This window comes from Ipomoea triloba, chromosome 1 (assembly GCF_003576645.1).
Source record: "Ipomoea triloba cultivar NCNSP0323 chromosome 1, ASM357664v1".
In the NCBI taxonomy this organism is placed as follows: domain Eukaryota; kingdom Viridiplantae; phylum Streptophyta; class Magnoliopsida; order Solanales; family Convolvulaceae; genus Ipomoea; species Ipomoea triloba.
Window position 1 is genome coordinate 36,031,068 of NC_044916.1, and position 21,010 is coordinate 36,052,077.

General features: G+C 34.7%; 2 protein-coding genes across 2 annotated transcripts; both read left to right on the forward strand.

The window, feature by feature from the left end:
* The first annotated feature begins 1,226 nt into the window (after nt 1-1,226).
* On the forward strand, nt 1,227-6,223 carry LOC116021928 (endo-1,4-beta-xylanase 1-like). Its single transcript, XM_031262462.1, has 9 exons — nt 1,227-1,409; nt 1,615-1,823; nt 1,925-2,029; nt 2,758-3,125; nt 3,212-3,371; nt 3,504-3,856; nt 3,996-4,173; nt 4,274-4,807; nt 4,920-6,223. The coding sequence occupies exons 2-9, from the start codon at nt 1,752-1,754 to the stop codon at nt 6,039-6,041; spliced, it is 2,892 nt and encodes a 963-aa protein (XP_031118322.1). The 5' UTR covers nt 1,227-1,409; nt 1,615-1,751; the 3' UTR covers nt 6,042-6,223.
* Nucleotides 6,224-6,700: 477 nt separating this feature from the next.
* On the forward strand, nt 6,701-7,748 carry LOC116013217 (1-aminocyclopropane-1-carboxylate synthase-like). Its single transcript, XM_031252865.1, has 2 exons — nt 6,701-6,723; nt 6,839-7,748. The coding sequence occupies exons 1-2, from the start codon at nt 6,701-6,703 to the stop codon at nt 7,746-7,748; spliced, it is 933 nt and encodes a 310-aa protein (XP_031108725.1).
* Nucleotides 7,749-21,010: the final 13,262 nt, after the last annotated feature.

Genomic DNA, 21,010 nt, shown 5'->3' on the forward strand with positions numbered 1-21,010 from the left:
CAAGTATTAACTCAAGAAAAACTCCAATTTATTTTGTGATTTTTCACAAAAGATATGTAGAGATAATTTGAAATGTATATAGAAATAAAATCTTTTTTTCTTCTTCTCTTAATGGTGTTTTTTCATTACTCCAAAGTACCCATTCACCATTTACATATTCCTCTTCTGTCACGATCTACTTTATACTCTATCTCACATTTAAAACATTGAACTCTAGTGATATTTATATATATATATATATATATATAACAACAAATGTGAAAAATCGACAAACAATTCTCCTTTATCTAATAGAAACATAGATATACAACTTGCAAGTCACAATTCCATTTACAAGTTGTATTTTTATTTGAAACCAACTATAAAAACTATCATGGTTAAGTCACATGTCTTGAGTCTCTTCCATGATATTATGCCTCAACTTATTTATTGAAACACTAGTTAGAGGTCCCTAATCTACAACATCAATTATAAGTCGTTGTGACTTGTAAAAGATATAAGGTTATAATTTGTGAAATTGGAAGTAAAAATATAAAATAAGAATAAGATTATTATTATTATTATTATTATTATTATTATTATTATTATTATATGACTTTATAACAAAGTCATCTACAAATAGAAAGATAAATAAATAGTGGGGAAACTAGAGTATTATAAACAAGTTGACCTGTGGCACCTAACTTTATAGGTGTTCCAGGTTTTAAAAAAAAATTGATTTATTTCTTTAAAAACATTGACTTATTAGATCAAATTTTAGGTGGAACAGAGTATTAAATTAGAGCTCGGGATTAGGGGACTTAGTGCAGTTGGCTCGTTGCCAAACTTAAAAGTCACGACTTAAATATCTTGTGTGCACATAAAAATTAGAATGTGATTTGTGATTTACGTTCGCAATAGCTCTAAGGGAGAGCCTTGTGAATTTAGAATTAGTTCAGCGAACTTGAAACCACCTATTTTTTTTTTTTTAAATCACAATTCAATAAAGTTGATTTAATAATTATAAAATTTTAAATTCAATTCCCTAAAAAATTTGTCTACTGACCTTGTAATTTTATTTTTTTTACACTAATCAAAACGTGACTTCAATAACAGATGCAGGCTCACCGATAAGTAGTGAAGGGCTCCAAGTTCTGTAAACGGCGAATTCAAACATTAACCGGAGACTCAAGAAATGATTCCAGTGATTATATTGCCGAGGAAACAGGGAAATAAAAAGGCAATATCCCCAGGAAATTCAAAGATTCAAGAAAATGTTGATTTCAAGAGAATGAATTTGGTAAATTGCCGATGCCCAGATGGAGTTCTTCACTGTTCAGTGAAAGCCAATCTTCACCTAATCAGATGAATTCTTAGGAGTAATGCCTCAATGAAGCTTGCAGGCAAAGCGCCAAGCAGGAAGAAGGAAGGTATCCTAAACAATTATTTAAAAAAAAAAAACATTCTTTATTTATCCAACTAACATCACTTAGCTGTTAACATTAGCGGTAATCTTCTATTGGAATTCAAGCATTCATAGAACAACTAATCAGCTTTTCTCCCCAATTCTGCAAGTCAAAGAAACAGCCATCTTCAAGAAATGCCAACATTTTTCATTGTCTTAAAATTCTCCAGGGAAAGCGACAGCTGAAAGACAAAACAGCATACAGTTTCTTATTGTTGGGTGGGTTCGGACTGTCCCGCGCTTTCATAAGACTTAACGTGCAAAATTTCCGAAACTAACATAGGAGGAACAAATCCGTGGGTATATAATGAAGAGGTTCGCGGCTTGTTGTTTCCCAATCAGAGCCTCCAAATCCCATTCTCAGCAATCCCATCCTCAGGTAACTCTTTACTAGTGATCTGTCTTTGGGTCTGGGACTCATATAATTTCTCAAATTTAATCATGTAATGCTGTTCCTTTGATGTTTTTTGTTGCTAATAGGTTTCAAGAGAGAGCATGGAAAACCCAGCAATCGTCAATGTCAATGACAAGGAGAGTATGGAGAAGCCTGCAGTTATCAATGCCAGCAGTATCTTGGAATCTGAGGTATTTCAATCAATGGGATTTTACTGTTTACTGTTTACTATTTTACCAACTTGGGGTCTTTCTTGATGCTCTCTGAGTCATTCTGTATGTGTGTTTAAATCTCGGGAGCGTTTGGTTTACGGAATGTCAGATTACTTTACTATAAATTGATTTGAAGGTCATATTCCTAGGAATGTATTAAACTGAGATGAAAATATATGGAAAATTAGATGCATTTAGGAAATGCAGTCTTATAGTATGATCATCTAATACTGGAGACTCCATACTTGGCTTCATTGTGGAGCAATGTAGAGAAAGGCACCTATATGTGTGTGACAAATTTAAGCCCATTGTAAGGCTATTTTGATGGAGAACCTGGATAAGGAATTCAAATAATCATAAGCATGCATGAAAACTTAATGGTTGGCGGCTAGAAGCAGACTTGGGAACTTGGGCTATCTTTAATTACTCTTGGTTCATGTATTTTGCTTTAATTTTCTGTCTCTTCATTTTCAAGCTTTTAATTCCAGACTTCCAGTTGCTTTTCTTATTTTCCTTTGTATCCTATTTAAGCATGCTTTATCTGATGGGATGAGCAGATTGAATATCATTTGAAACTTCCGAGTTTGAGTTACAGAGTGTTTTCTTTTCTTTCCAACTATCTTTACGTTTGTTGTTCTATATCATATTTGGTCAGCTAGGTGTTACGATGGTTTTATAATGTGTGTGGTGTTTGTTCTTGCTTGCAGGATTCAAAGGAGAACATGAAAAGTGAGACGGGCTATTCTGCTACTAATAATATTGTCCTTAACCATGAGTTCTCTGAAGGGCTGCATATGTGGCACGCTAATTGCTGTGAAGCCTATGTGGTTCCAGTAGGTTGTGGTGATAAAGGAGTGCCAACAGATTTTGGCGGTTGTTATGCTGTTATTACAAATCGCAAGGACTCCTGGCAAGGCTTGGAGCAAGATATTACAAACAGAGTTTCCACGGGTTCCATTTATTCAGTTCGTGCTTGTGTTGGAGTCTCGGGGACAATTTCAGGCTCTACTGATGTCCTGGCTACACTGAAACTTGAATACCAAGACTCGGCTACCAGATATCTCTTTATTGGAAGGTATTCTTTACCTTTCTTGTTATGTTTATCTTCTTGATTTTTATCAAAGGAAGTCTGATACCATCTTGGAAGTCCTTTGCATGCAGAAAATCTGTTAGTGTAAACAGTTGGGAAACACTGGAAGGATCATTTTCACTGTCTGCTAAACCTGATCGGGTTGTATTTTATCTGGAAGGGCCTTCACCTGGAGTAGACATACTCATAAAATCAGTCATAATCTCTTGTTCCAGTCCCAGAAAATGTGAGGTGAGTTTATCACCATGTCCCGCTCCCTTTTGTTCCATATGACTATTGCATAAGTAAGAGGAAATAACTACAAAATTACTAACTATTGCTCGTTTTCTGCTTTGCTTATTCACTACTTCCCTTACGTGATAGAATTCAAGCACAGTTCATGTATCTGATGGAGACGAGAGTGTTATATTGAACCCCACATTTGAGGATGGTCTGAATAACTGGACGGGAAGAGGCTGCAATGTTGTTTTACATGATTCTATGGCAGATGGGAAAATCCTTCCACTATCTGGCAAGGTCTTTGCATGTGCAACAGCACGAACACAGACCTGGCATGGCATTCAGCAAGAGGTAACCGGAAGAGTGCAGCGAAAGCTTGCATACGAGGCTACAGCTGTAGTTCGGATATATGGAAACAATGTAACTAGTTCAGAAGTTCGGATAACGTTGTGGGTTCAGGCTGCTGATCTCCGTGAACAGTACATAGGCGTTGCCAAGTAAATTCCTTTTGATCCTCCTTTCTTCTCCTTTTACAATTACACAGCCTTTTCACACCTTATGTAGTTAGCTAGAAACGAAACTTGTTTTAAAATGTTCTCTGAAATTGCTAAAAGCAAAACCTGGTTTGTCATGTAGAGTACAAGCAACAGACAAGGACTGGGCACAGTTACAAGGAAAATTCCTTATAAATGGTTCCCCTTCGAAACTAGCTATTTTTCTTGAAGGCCCACCTCCAGGCACCGACATCCTCATTAATTATTTTGGTGTAAAGCATGCTGCTAAAGTGCCTCCATCACCTCCACCGGTGATTGAGGTGAGTTCGAAAATCGAAATGATGAGTACTAACATAAGAGCAATTTCTTGATTGATTCTATCTGGTCTTATGATGCTAATAATGCTACTTTATTCTCCAGAATCCTGGTTATGGTGTAAATATTATTACAAATAGCAATCTCAATGATGGGACAAACGGGTGGTTTCCCCTTGGCAATTGCACGATGAGTGCTGCAACTGGCTCGCCACATATAATGCCTCCCAGGGCTAGAGATTCACTCGGGGCTCATGCACCTTTAAGTGGTTCCTATATTCTTGTGACTAATCGCACCCAGACATGGATGGGTCCTGCCCAGATGATTTCAGATAAAGTTAAACCCTATTTGACATATCAGGTCTCTGCATGGGTTAAAATTGGAAACGCGACTGGTCCTCAGAGTGTAAACATTGCCCTCTCGGTGGACAGCCAATGGGTGAATGGGGGCCAAGTTGAGATTACTGATGATCGGTGGCATGAAATTGGTGGAGCCTTCAGAATAGAGAAGCAGGCGGCTAAGATAATGGCGTATATTCAGGGTCCCGCTGTAGGCGTTGATTTAATGGTTGCTGGACTTCAAATTTTTGCTGTTGACAGACAGGCTCGGTTTAAGCATCTGAAAAGAGAAACTGATAAGGTAACACATTCGGTTTTATTTCTTGGAGAGTAAATAGGCGTCTGGACTGCTCCATAGTCCATATTAATGATTCTTTCATTCAGTGTTGATTGCTTTGCTTTCATATCTGCAGATACGCAAGCGTGATGTTGTCTTGAAATTCTCGGGATCAGGTGCAGGCAGTTTGCTTGGCACCTTAGTGAGAGTACGACAAACGCAAAACAGCTTCCCCTTTGGGTCGTGCATTAATAGGTCCCAAATGGACAATGAAGACTTCACTGCTTTCTTTGTCAAGAATTTTAATTGGGCTGTGTTTGGGAATGAGCTGAAGTGGTACTCGACGGAAGTGCAGCAAGGGAAGCTAACTTATAAAGACGCTGATGAGCTCCTGGACTTTTGCACGAAGAACAACATGCCAGTTCGCGGCCATTGCATATTCTGGGAGGTGGAGTCCACGGTTCAGCAATGGATTCGTTCTTTGAGCAAGAACGACATGTATACAGCAGTTCAGAACCGTCTAACGAGCTTGCTCACGCGCTACAAGGGAAAATTCCCTCAGTACGACGTGAACAATGAGATGTTGCATGGCTCGTTCTATCAGGATCACTTGGGGAAAGAAATCAGAGTGAACATGTTCAAGACTGCCCACCAACTCGACCCGTCTGCAGTCCTATTTGTCAACGATTACCACGTTGAGGACTATTCTGACAGCCGGTCATCTCCAGAGAAGTATATCGACCACATTCTTGATCTCCAGGAGCAAGGGGCGCCCGTGGGGGGAATAGGCGTTCAAGGACACATAGACAACCCGGTTGGGACTGTTGTGTGCTCGGCTCTCGACAAACTCGGGATTCTCGGACTCCCCATCTGGTTCACCGAACTCGATTTCTCTTCAGCCAACGAATACGTTAGAGCTGACGATTTAGAAGTGATGCTGCGCGAGTGCTTCGCCCACCCTGCAGTGGAAGGCATAGTCCTCTGGGGATTCTGGGAGCTGTTCACGAGCCGAGAAAACTCGCATTTGGTGAATGCTGAAGGTGATTTGAATGAAGCTGGGAAGAGATACCTAGCCCTGAAGCAAGAATGGATGACACATGGGCATGGACATATTGATGAGCAGGGACAGTACTGCTTCAGAGGATTCCTTGGATCATATGAAGTGGAAATCATCACTGCCACAAAGAAAATCACCAAAACATTTGTTGTTGCTGAAAAGGGTGATGATCCACAGGTAATCTCCATTGATGGCCTGTAATTCTCCTTATCCATGCTGATATTCATGCCCAGTTTATGTTCTTGTGAGTGTGTGATTCTGGAAGAGTGAATTGTCTTGTGGTTTTATCATTCTCTGTGTGTATACAAACCTGGAGTGAAATCCCAGTACCTGTTCTACTATGCATATACATAACTGAATAAAAGAGGCATTCTACATCTATATCTTCTTGTGTAATGTTACCATTACTAGTACTTTTTACCTTCTGCTAATGTGATATGCTTGAATTGGTTCAAAACGGGCAACCTCAACCAAGGAGTTAATTCCTTTTTTGGTCCTAGAGTTATAGTGCATTGGACAATTTTAGTCCGGATTTATTATTTTGACCACATTTTGCCCTGCCTTTGTTAAAAGTGGACAATTTTGGTCCGACGTTAGTCAATCCGTTTGTCAACCGTGAAATGGAGGGGTATTTCCGTCCTTTTAGGTCCGTGGCTTAATCAAACAGTATAATAAAGCTGAGCAACGAACTCCTTCGCCATTTGCTGATTCACATTACAAAAAAACACTCAAAGCAAAGAAGAGGCAACAATCTTCTTCACCATTCGCAGATTCAATGTAAGGGTCTCTTGGTGCATCCTCAAACTGTGCATCCTCAAACTGTTCTGGTTCTTCAACTATTGGGAGGAAGTGCTATTTGTATGGAGAATGCATTTCGGTTGAAGTTTGTGGATGCGGTCAAGAAATGGTTTTGAGAACATCTTGGACAAATGATTAAGCCATGCGGTCAAGAAATGTTCAAGCAACCACTTAATTAAGAGTGGGCAATGTTTTTACAGATTTGATAGAGATTTGAGGTGGAGAACAGGGGTAGAGCTTTACCCAGTGGTATGTGAGAGCTCAAATGGGTTTAAAGTCACCAGAACTGCCCTCGAGTCTGCGTATAAGAAGGCCCAAGAAGAGAACATCAGAGTCAAAGGATTGCTCATAAACAACCCTTCAAATCCACTCGGCACTGTTTTAGACCGGGACACGTTACATGACATCGTGCGCTTTGTCAACGACAAAAACATTCATCTAGTATGCGACGAAATCTACGCAGCCACAAAAACATTCGTGAGCTGCGCGAGAAAAATGTCGAGTTTCGAGTTAGTTTCAACACAGACACAACACCTGATTGCTGCAATGTTAACAGACCAAGAATTCGTGGGAAATTTCATTAAACAAAGCTCGGAAAGGCTAAGGAGGAGGCACGAGAGCTTCACGCGCGGACTAGCCCAAGTGGGGATAGAGACTCTGCAGAGCAACGGCGGGCTGTTTGTGTGGATGAATTTGAGAAACCTCCATAAGGAACCAACGTTCGCCGCAGAATTAGAGCTGTGGAAGATGATTATTAATGAAATGAAACTGAATGTGTCCCCTGGATGTTCATTCCATTGCCACGAAGCGGGTTGGTTTCGAGTGTGCTTCGCGAACATGGACGATGAAACCATGAGAGTGGCTCTGATGAGGATCCGGACCTCTGTGCTTCAATGGAAGGGCATGGAAGCCGCAGCAGCAAAGAAGCAGAAACAGTGCAGAAGGAATTTGAAGATCAGCCTGTCGTTTCGGCGATTGGATGATTGCATCATTTCATCCCCTCACTCTCCAATGAATTCACCATTGGTTCAAGAGACCAACAAACATAAGCTGATTAAGCCATGGACGGAAATACCTATCCATTTCACGGTTGACAAACGGATTGACTAACGTTGGATCAAAATTGTCCACTTTTAATAAAAGCTGGGCAAAATGTGGTCAAAATAATAAATCCGGACTAAAATTGTCCAATACACTATAACTCTAGGACCAAAAAAGGAATTAACTCTCAACCAAGTTAGTCAGTCAGACAGTTAGTTTGGTTCCCTAGTCTCTTCTCCCTGTGATCGGTTGAACTGCACATGCGGGCACAAATATCATATTCTATATAGATTAGTGGTTGCAAAAGACTCCGAATGTCCAATAGTTATATCATGGACACAGGTTCACCTTGTGAAGTGGACACGTCACAATTTACATACTGAATGTTCACAATTCAAACTGTGAACATTCAGTATGTAAATTTTGAACATTTAGTTGTGAACATTCAGTATATAAATTGTGTATTTTGGACCCAATGTGAATTTAGGTCGACAGACTAATTTGCCGAGAAGGTTGGATACCCTTCTCATTTTCCTATTTAATTGGGCTTTATGTTGGCCCAATTTCACAATCGGCCTGGACCTCATATCTTAAAACATCTCCATTTAAAATGTAAGCCCATATCCTAACATGATTGACTGACAAGACTTATGAGCCCAAGAAATATTCTCTGAATCTCTGATTGACACAAAATTGTTGTTTCCCATGAAATACAAACATTGATTAGAGCATCCTTATCAGTCGGGTTTTTTCACGATATTTTAAGAGTTTTTGTAAGTATGATTAGGAAAGAGATAATGGAAGGAGATTAAAAAATAAAAGGAAAAGAAAAACAAAACTATAAACCAAGCGCGCGCATCTTTTTTTTTTTTTTCCTGACATGATCTTGTAACTTGCAGGAATATGAAACCATCAAAAACCATTTACCTACATCTGTTTGAAGATTATAAACCAGATCTTGGCCTGACATGAACCAAAAAAGATACATTGATGGCCATGCTCTTAGCCTTAAAACCTTGATTAGACAATTAATCAACCCAACATCTGTTGATGAAAAGATAAAACATCTGTCGATGAATAAACGGACAACAAGAATGAGTACATAGTATGCGTTGTAACACTGTCCAATCACATCTCTGATTGTAATTAAAGTCGTAGCGTTCACATTAATTAAGATTAAGGAACATAAAAACACCCTCCATTAACACCAGCGATAGATCATACATTTATAGATCAGATGCTCCTTGTCCTCTAGCGTCATACCATAATAACGTAAGATGTCTGCAAAGTTATAGAATAATAAAAATAATAATACTAGTGTGACATCAGCGCCATTACTAAACATTCTCTTCATCATCATCCTCGTCGTTTTGCATCAATCAAGAAAAAAAAAACAATAGCCCTTACGAGAGTAATTTGGCTGGTTTTCAAGTGAAAAATTGCGCCCAAAGATGCAAAATTTTAATAAAAATAGCTAGGTTGTCCATAATAGCTTGGTCTTATCACATAATGAGTCGTTAAGTAACCGTAATATAACTCATCTACAATTTTATAGGGTTAAAGCGCGAGAGATATTTCACCTTTTGTATTATTTAATAAAATTAAAATTTGAGATTGTCAAATATAAACAACTTATATTGATTTATATCTTTGTGATCTTTTGAAGTTTAGAGTCAATAAATAGATTTCACGGTATAGCATGTGACATTTGTCGTAAATCAAACAAAATAATAATTTATTTTGCCCAATTAAAGACAAATTAAACTTGGTTCACAGATTAAATTAATGTAAGAAAATCAGTATCATAACACGTGGCATTACTCTTAACTTTTCCTTCACTCACACGGTGGATATTCATGTTGTTGTTCGTGTCTGCTTGTGAATTTGTATTTTATTGATAATTATTTTCGCAATATTATTATTGATTTCTTAAATGGGAGGTCATGAGTTCGAGTTTCAGTGAAAATGATACTTACTCTTTGTACAGTAAGTGGAAAAAGTAAATAACCCATAATACAATGTAACAGAGTTAATATTTTTCATATTATATTATTCATAAACTATAACATTTGATACCTTCATTATTAATTTGAGAGTAAAAGTCAATTTTTTAACTTTATAGTTAATTGTACTTTTAGCTAAGCTCGTTATTTGATAGGCTAGAAAACTCAAAGTTCACATAGGTAAACCCATTTTGATGACTGTAATAATTACATTAACAGTTTGTTTATCAACTATTTCAAATTAATGAATTATTTGATTTTTTTTGTTTTATAATTATTATTATTATTATTATTATTATTATTATTATTATTTTTCGTTTTTGTGGAGTGTGGGGTGGGTATAAAGGAGAATAGGAGATAGGATGGAGAATGGGGCTAAAAAAAATGATTAAGAATAATGATTTGTAGATTCCAATTACAAAAAATAAAAGGGGCCCACAGACCAGCCATAAAGGAAAAGGGTGGCCCACAAATCACATCCGTTGATAGACTACCACCATCTAATGGTTGGGCCCTAATTGGGCCATCGATTCTCAAACACACAGTCTCATCTCTGTGTCATATACCTGGTTCCTTGGGCCCCACTCCCACATGGCTACATAGTAGATCTGCCGGATTTCCTGTAAATCAAACTCCCTCGTATTACCCCTCCCCACCATTTTTTTTAATTTTTTATTTTGCTTTATATATAGAATTAGAATTAGAATTAGTCACCTTTCAGAATGTGTGAATGAATCTCATTCGTTAATTTAAGAAGATCAAGAGTTAAAATTTTAAAAAGAAATTTGTAATTATTACAATGTGTTTACAAATTATTATAATTGACACTGACTCAAGATCTATAATAGTAATCAAATGTGTCGTAATTATAAAAATATCACCTTATTTTTCTATTTTCTCTTTTTAAAATTTAATCATTAATTATTGTAACTAAACATATGAGAGTATTCCATACATTCTAATGAAGTTACTAGTATTCATAGGACTCACCCCTATATGGCTAAATATACACACACTTTTGATTTATGAACGGAATACAATAATAATTACAAAAAAATGATAATAAAAAGAAACTAATATAAATTTCACAAAGCATGATATCTTATGTTACTGTAAAAGATTCATACTGCATTTATTTATATTATGTATTTTAGATAAAACATTTCGGTATGTCTTACTGAAATGTTGAAATATTAAATAATTTTAGATTATTATTTTTAATTATTTGATATTATCTCTCTAATGGGCATTGGCACTAAAAAAAAATATCACTATATATTTTTATTTCAACAATTTTTCTTGTCCGGTGTGGAAAATATGCAAGGGGTTACTGTCATCATGTGACGACTGTCTAACTATCAAATTGAAAAGGAGAAAAAAAAAAGATACACTTTTGAAGGTCAAATTAAGACAATAATTAATCTCAATCGTTTAGCAATTTAGACATCAAAACTGAATTAATTTTGTTGAATTTAATTTGTTGTGTTAAAAAAATTTGTAAAATACAACAAACATGTATATATACAGGTAGTGTGAGGAGAGTTTATTCCCTAATGTAAATGGAAATATCATATTTACTTCAAATCTTCAATTTTAAAATTTTTGTTTTTAAATCTAATTTTTCATTTAGTATTTAAAAAAAAATACAACATCTGGTATTTCATTATTGTGTGACTAATTTAGATGTAAGCTAGTCAGAAACACATATTGCTATTTAGATGAAAAATCTCAGGTAAAAAATTGAAGTTACAATGTACTATTTATTCATTTAGATTCAAACATGAGATCTCTCATTTGAGAAGCCACATTTATGTTACTTAACCACAAGACTTTTGGCAATCAAGTCGTATCATAAATATTGTAAGTTTGAATTTGGGTTAATCTCATTGTACATAGAAGTGTACATGAAACTCAATGTGGTTAAGATATAATTGAGAGAAATGATGGGTGAGAGAGTAGTGAAAAAGCGTGGGAAAGTAGAGGTGGTGGGTGGTCTGGCGTCTCTGATCTGCGCATCGGGAAACAGCTCCCGCGCTGTTTGCGCGCGCCTGAACCAGAAAACGGACCCACAAAACAAAACAATTCATCAGTAACATATTCTGAGACGGAGGAGATGTCTCGCCTGCAGGCCAGCCCGGGCCTTAGCTTATGCGGTTTCTACAACTTTTTTTCAATTGCGGGCACTTCAGTCCATGCAATTTTTACACTACTGTTTTAACTTTCACTACCATTTAAATACCACCCACTATATATCCATCCAAGTGCTCTTACTTACACCACTGTACGACTTTCTTTTCAAGTCCTTTTGATAAAATTTCTGTCGTTTTTTTTTTTTTTAATCATGGGCTGCTCATCGCACCCATACACAGCTTTTGATACCATTCCGGGAGACATGATAGCTCTCTTAATTCTGAGAAATATACTATGCGGTATATATGAGTGGAGTAACATAATGTGCGGTGTCATTAAAAATCGAAGTTAAACTTATCTTGGTATTTGACCTTACTTAGTATGAACAAGCTAGCCTTACATGTGATATCGAGAAGTCGACCTTCATGGTTAATTTCTGATCACACATACATCATCTCTATTGTGTTTGGGTTAGATGTCACTGTCACTACCCAAACGCGTCACAATCAATCTAAGTTGCACGTGCATGTTTGCCACGTCAATCTTGTTAGCTAATTCTCGACAGGTATGTGTCTCTTGTTGCGACCCGGTCCTATGAAGAGAACTCTTACCTCCTTGAAGAGAGATTGGTTTATTAAACTTTGTAAACTTCAAGGCCCAATTATATTACAGCTTTCCAAGCTCATTTGTGAACTTAGACTACGTAAAAATAATAATATCAACATTCTACATTACTTAATTCACTTTTGCACATTACAATACTCTGTAGTGTTTAGCCTAAGTCTATTAATGCTATAACTTGATTTACTAAAAGAAGTATGAAGAAGATACAATTATGTCGATAGGTTTTTTTTTGGGAGTATATCATGTATCTTTGAAAAGAATACACATTAATTCAACAATTTCAAGTGTTTAGTAAACGGGTTTTGATTGCAAATGCAAAAATATGGTTACACTCTTTTTTGCATGACCTTTTGAAGTGGTCTTCATCTTACTTTAAAAAAAATAAAAAAATTATTAAAGTAAATTTCTCAAATTCAGGTCTAGTTAAATTCCAATTAATTTTATATATAACAGTAAATATATCAAATGTTAAATGTCAATAAATCATTAATTATCGCATAAATTTGTCAACTGCGGTATTAATTTCAGGACATTATATTATCCTCATTTATTAATTATTATTATATTTTCACAGTTAGAGAACCTAATTATCATGTGTGCCACACTAATCCACATGTCTCTAACGAGTTGAACAAGTACGTCAAGTGGTAAAATATTGTTTAGCGAATTCATTTCATCCATGATCAATGATTGAATTTTTTTTTATAAAAAATTGTAATAGAATTGATGTAATTATGATGGTACGTTTAGAAATGCTTCATAGTCTATTTGCGAATAACTGTCAGTGCATCAAGATATATAATAGTGCACTTACGTGAGTATCTGTGGATGCAATATTTAGAGTTTACAAATGCATCGTCATAATTAGGATATTTTTACCGCGTTTTTACATTTTTTTTCTTAATTTTAATCCATTGTTCATCCTAAGTTGACAAATGAGATTTGTTTGCACATTCTCCTCACAGGACTACTAGTTTGTTGAATTTATAAATAAATTAATTTTTGAATTTATTTATTAATATAACAATAGGTGACTATATATCTACGACGGGTACCCGCATATGGTGGATCGAATGTGAATATTACAAATGTTCATCCACATATGTAAAGCATATCAAGTAAATTTGAAATTATAAAGGTTAATCGAATAGTGAAAATAATATAATTTTTCTTGACACGGGCTACAGTATTTTCCTTTTAAAAAGAACAAAAAATACATATCAAGAAATCACATTTGTTTCCTTGGATTCCCATGTTCCTATCATTTGATTGATTGCCTAAACTGTCATTATCAAACAACAATCACTCTATCGAACTAATTAATTAACTAGGTTGTTTGGTTAATTCAGATAGATACACATTAATTGATAGACTATGGCTTTACCCATCTTAAAAATAATAGTGAAAACAGTATTGCTACTAATTAGCCATTTAGTTGTCATGCTTTGACAGCTCCAAAGTGGTTAATTAAAAATGTCGAGCCAAACATGAAATTCAATGTTCAAATCATTGCTTTAATATTCTCATGGTCCCATGACTCCATGAGTCACACACAAGAAATCTATGGGAAAATTGGCAATTGTTCCTATAAAATTACATTTGTGAACAAACGAACTCATTTAAATCAATCATTTCGACTTGAAGAGTACTAGAAGTTGACAACTGCAATCGAAAATTTTGAGTAGCGTGTATAAGAAAGAATCTTCTACTAATATAAAAGTGGAAATATATTTATACTAACCTAAATTCACTTATTTTTTCATCGTGGGCAAAGTCTTCCTTAGAATCCTAATTTCCAAGCTCATCACTTTCCAACTTCACAGTGCGGTACATTTTGACGATCAACTTCTTATTAACTTGTTATTCGTTTTGATAATTGAATTAAAAGTCTAAAATGACACTTAAACTAAACATTTATTATTTATATATTATGTACTTTGGCTTTAATACCAAATTGAGGAATGTGTTTCCTTCTAAATAAAAGGTTAATATGAAAGTAGTTGAACTACTTTTTTATTTTTTTGAGTACTACTACAATTGAACTACTTATTCATACATTATATTGTCAATAGTTAGTGTTATAAATACATGCAATTCATCTCCTTGCTCACTCAGAAGAATTCAAATAATGTACTTTAACCGAATACAAATATGTTGTGAACTTTAATCAATAATAACACCCGAAAATGGTCATTCACATCTTAAATATTCATGCATGACAGTGGAATTTTAACTACTCATTATCATTCTTAATCATAACAATAAATAATCATAGAAGTGAACTACACATTAAACTTTAATTTGTGTTTGTAGCTAATTACCACATAAAACAATACACTTGGCAAGTGGATTCATGATATAATTGAGGAAACAGTCACTAATCAAAGTGAAAAAGACAAAACAAAATAAAAAATAAAAAACCCTTGACTTTGGGCACTCTTTTGCATGGCGGCTTAAAATGCAACAAGGATGTTTAAGTCTAACATTGTGACCAATGTTGTAATATTATAGGCGCAAGTGTTAGAAGGTAGAACACACATGCCTAAATTTATAGGTGCAGAAATTTTGCTATTCTGGGGGAGGTAGAGTTGCGCTGGAAAAGGGGAAACACCGGTAATGAATGTATGTGCAACATTATAGTGATGATGATGAGATAGGTAAAATGCTAGCTTATGCCTTAGCTAGTATAGTGGAAGATTCTGTTTATCACATGTGAGAATATGATGGGAGGTTTTAGTCAACTAATTCCGCCTTATTATATTGCTCAATAGCCTATTAATTTTTTTTTTCTTTTGAAAAGAATTCTTATACTTCTTTATTGTGTGTACTATATTATCAAATAATATACATTCAATATATTAAAAATGTATATTATATTCAGAAAAGTACATTATTTGAGTATTGAAAATATATTATTTTGTATCATGTGCATTCAGTATACGAATAATATACTTTTAATATATTAAAAATGTAATTTTTATTATGATTGACACTGTGTGATCCACACAATAATTTGCCTTAGTCAGTAAACCAAGACTCATGTTTATTCACGTATCTGTGAATTATCGGTGGAGACCATTTTGGATTAATCTATTTTGAGCTGTAGGTCCACTGAATTTTATTTTCAAAATATATTCTAGAAATCCACTTATAGTATTTGTGCTAGTGCAAATCTTCCTTTTCTATATAAACAAAGACTACTTAAAAACCTTCAACTCAATAGGTTTATTTTGAGAATCAATTTCATTCACTTATTATCAATTTTAAGCGTAAATTCATTTGAAAATCCTAATCTACTTTGACAAGAATTGAACCTCACCCTAAATGCCACTTTAAATGTTATTTTTAACTAATTTTTTCAACCTATCATTAGTCAAAGTAATTATTTATTAACTTATAAAATAAGGGTTTCATCCATTTTCTCTTCGATCTTCCTCAACTATTAATAATCATTCTCATCCTACCCCAGTACCAAACATACAAAATACTTTCACCAAAATCTATCAGCATTACCAAGTATTTGATACCAGTATATCATTCCATTCTCCTTTTTAAAATATAAAACAAGCTAAGAGACAGTGAGTGACATTACATATGATATGAGCTAGCTAGCTAGCTCCAAAGTACCACTACCTCTTATTGCTTTCTGCTCGGAAACGTCTAATCTCTCATCACATCTCCTACTATGTGTAATGTGTGTATGTATAGATTAACTTTACCTCTTTAACTCATCAACAACATAAATTCGGTCTATGGTACGTAACTCTCTCCTCTTTTTTTTCTTTTTTTTTTGTAATTTTTTTAAAAAATTATTTTAAAAATAAATGAATAAAGCAAAAATATATACATTCTAATAGTTAATGCATTCTTGAAAATGTGTTACATTAAATAAACTTTATTCCTTTTAGATTATCTAAACAGTTTCTTGTTATAAAATAACTAATCCAAAATATTTTAACACGAGGCACATGCATGTAGTTTACTTCACTTAGAGTTTCTGCATTGCGAGGTTTTGGTGATGTAGAGAGAAGGAGAGAGTGGAGAGGGAGATGTAGAATTTGCTGATTGATTTCAGTCTTGCACGATTAAAAAGCAATAATCCATCCATGTGTCTTTTGGCGCGTCAATGATCACCCAACCAACCGTATAGTAGTGACTAAGCTGAATAGCAAGATTATTGATTGGATTTTTATTTTTATTTTTGTCAAAAGAAAAATAGAGAAGTGAAAAAGAAAAAAAAGGTAGTCACCCGTTTGTAAAAAAATAAGTTGATCACCCGTTCACGACCACTTAACACTCTAAGCGATATTTTTTAGTAGTCAAACCGCCTCTCTACTCAACTAAAAAAAAAAAGTTCCCAACAACCCACAATTTTTTTATTTTTTATTTTTAAAAATGACAATGCTTTTAGCAACTGATCTAAAATCTAAATTAATGAGTTATATGAATATACACCCGACTTTCGGATACGGATTAATATTTTATTTAAGCAAAGAAATAAAAGGTTTCAAAAAAAAAAAAAAAAAAAAGCAGTTGGTGTAAAAGTTAGGCAGCGGAAGACTGGCAGGGCAGCTGAGAGTTTGACTGGGGCCCTCTCCAATCTCCATCTTCAAACACTGGGAGATGAAGGCGGGCCCCACACCCTGCTTTGTAGCGCGGAAGTTCCGGGCTCTCTCACTCACTCTCTCTCTCACACGGGTGGGTCCCAGTATCTCACTCACTCATTGCTCCCCTGCATTTACATCCGTCAGATCAGAATTACAAAAAACCACGATGATGGATGGACGGATCACTCGACAACTGCCCTTTGCATTTTAACTCCTCCTTCCTCCCCAATCGCTCTTAACCCTAATGCAATGCACCCGTCGTTTTCGTGGACGCAACTCGGTCCCGTCCGCCATTAATGGGGTGCGGCGTGCTCGACAACGTCGTCCTCGCCGCCAGCTACGACGGCATAGATGAGGATTGCGAAGCGGAGGCGCACTCGTAGGGGCCCGAATTCAACGCACTTCTTACATGTGCCATTGTTGTCGTTATCACCGATCTCGATTTTCGCAAACGAAATACGAATCCCTCCCTCTGTCTGAAAGTCGTCGGAGTTTATTAATTGTTCGAAGCTGTGCACGTGGTTTTCTGCAACCAGGGGGTTGTCACTAACAGTAGAAGTAATGAATTGCAGAGATTTTTACTGTTCAATGTTTCTGCTACGTTGTAATTAAGGATTTAAGACTAATTTTATTTTTTATTCTTTTATACATATATATATATGGAAAAAAAATGAAAATACTATAAAAATTTGAGTATAGTGTAGGCCACTAACACAGTAGTTAGAGAAGGAGGGATAAGATTCAAAAAGGTCGAGATAGAGAGTGCCCTCTGGTGTAGGTCACTGACATAGTAGTTAGTGAAGAAGTGACCTCTAATGTATGCCGCGAACATAGTATCTGGAGAGTGGAGAGGGAGCAATAAGATCCAAAGGAGTTGAGATAGTGAGTGCCCTATGGTGTAGGTTGCTATGAATTTTCACTTCTCAAACATATAATGATAAGATGTTACATTTACTCCTTTGGGAGTGAACGAGGATCAAGCCTCCACTTTGGAATTAGTTTTTGTTGTTTAGTTAGGATCTTGAGTAAAATGTGTAATATTGACGCATAATCTATTGAAAATAATTTAAGTTTAAATTGTCGAAGAGAACGATCATAATGAAATGTTAGGAGGTCATTCATTTTTACAATTATATTTTAAGAAGATAGATGTGAGGACTATTCATTGGCATGCCAAATCATTAGTAGTGAACATCATTTGAACACTAATATTATTATTGTATAAATTGAAGTTGAATCTTAATATTTGACATTGATGAGTAATACCTACTCGATGGGTCGAGTAGTCCAACTTATGACCAAGGTAGGTGTTGCTAGTTGGTTGAAGAAGGTTGTGCATGTGTGAAATAGGAGAAAGACAGGACTCGAGACTAGGCACAACTAGATCGATCAACTGACTTCTGACCAATCAAAAGAATAGACATGGAAACGCTATAGTAATGGAATGTTTTAGAGTAATTATAAATTGCTCTTCTGACCTCACTGAAAGTGACATCATATACTCACATCACTACTCGTATCGCACTCAAGGTCTCAAGCCTTGCATATACCCAATTGTCCTAGTACATTCGATCAAATGCCCCATATTCCTTTATCTATTATACCTTAGTGTTCTCCAAATCCTCGGTCTAATTTATCCCACCACAACTTATTTTTAATTATATAGTTCTTAATTTAGATTATATTAACCGCTAACAAAATATTAATAACAATCCATGTTCAAATGTTAAAAATTAAGTAAATTAAGAACCAAAATAGTTATCAAAATGGTTTTTGATTTTGTTACATGATGATGCATTTGCTAGAGATGAGATGGGACGTTCACACACCACTTTTACGTTTTAATTAGTACTAGCTTAGTTGGCACTAATAGGTTGCCCAACCTACCACCACTCATCATAGGGAGCATCTAATGTCCAACTGTCCTAGATTTTACTTGTTTTTACACTGACATTGTGTTAAGTTAATTTTGTCTCGATAAAACCTACTTGTACTCTAACAACATTGATTCTTGTGACTTGTATGACCAAATTCTATTCAACAAAAATGACATGTAATATCATAGTTTTCTTGCAGTACTATAAATGTATTATGTGTTCTAGGCTTCTAGCCTCTTAGATAATAATCTACATAGGGTGAAGTTATAGTTGGTATAATTACGTATGCTTAGTTGTACGTATTGGGAATTGTCAACTAATTACATATGAAAAATCAAATGATATTATTTTAATAATCAAGTATTGATATTGATAGAGTTATTTGACAGGTTTACTTGCTCGGTAATTAAAATATTAATTAGCTAGACCTGTAAACTCTCCCGAAAAACATTTGGTTTGAAAACCGGTCACATGTGTTGGATTAGATTACTTGCAAAGGTTACTAATTTTACTATCACTTTACTAACCATTGTATAGTATTAGCGATCTTCACGCAACATGAATACTCTGTTGGAGGACGCCACATCAACTCTGTTAGCAGCTTGATGTGTATTATGTAATCAAAATATATTCTATTTCACTCATATTTACACATAATATACTAATCAGGTTTGAGAGCCACCCAAATCCCCAATTACATATATAGTAGAACTCAAACAACGTATGTAACAACGTTTCTTACTAAAAATGCACAATATACCAATATTCCTCAAACAAATTACATTACACTATAATACATATTTTAGAAGTATATTAAAAATGACTTTAGAACATACAAAAAAATGGATTTACGAGATTTTTCATTTTAATAAACATTTTTTAATGCAAAATATAACATGTTTTTGGATTGAATTGAAGCTATTAGCTACGTCAAATAATTAAAATGTAATTTTACGATATGTGGATAAAATAACACATATTTCTTTCAACTTATTCAAAAGTCTTGAATTCAAATATAAGAAATGTGAAGATTATGGTGTATCTTGATTGAGATACTTAGAATGAAAAGTAATTTTAATTTTTTTTACTCACCCTACATTTTCTATTTATAGTCAAGACAAGTTTAAAAAGTTTTCCTAAATCAAAGTTATCCATTGAAAACACTTCAACCTAGCTACCATTTGCCACACCCTATAAGGGGAAGTATAGGCCATCGTGGCAACCCCATTCCCACGCACATATTAGCTTAGCTTATCCAAACCCTGTTTATAGTTTAATGCTTCTCTATAAAGCTAAGTAATCAATTAGGTATATAATTAAGAATAGAACTTTGAAAACTTTGCATTCATCAATTCTTACTTTATTTACATTCCTTTCTAATGGTTTAATTTCACCCACCGATTATTCTTATCAATCGTCACTTACATATTTACCCACACCATATATATATATATATAGAAGATCCAGCTCCCATAAGGACCACTCCGAGATGAGAACGTGTGATTTAATATGGGTCATTGAAAAAAAAAATATGTCCCAAATGTATTTTCGGAATGAGTTTGGGGTATATTCATTTATACTACAAATTAAAGACAATATAATTTGGAAATGCGTATGGTGTATGTATTTTGGGGTGTAATTAATAAAAGTTTTTAAAACTCTAGATTGAATATAACCAAACTTTTAAAATGTTTATAAAAGTCTTAATTGAATACATCCCCTAAGTTTAATAATATGTTTAAAAATTTCAAACACACATTTAGGGTGTGTTTGGTTCAGGGATTTATACACTATGAATGAGAATCAAAATCATAGTTAGTGACTTAGTGTTTGGTTCACAACTTTTTAAAACACAATTATGGATTTTTTTTGATTTTTTTTTGTTCATATTGATACTCTGGATGTCATTATATTATGATCAATTGCCTAAATTTTTTGTTTTCATATTTTTAAAACATTTATTTCCAAAATACATTACCATTACCAAGTATTTGATTTCTATTCTGATTCCAATTCCTATGTGCGAACTAAACACACCCTTAGTATATAAATATCCAACTTACCACCAGCTGGATTGCATTAGTAATGGA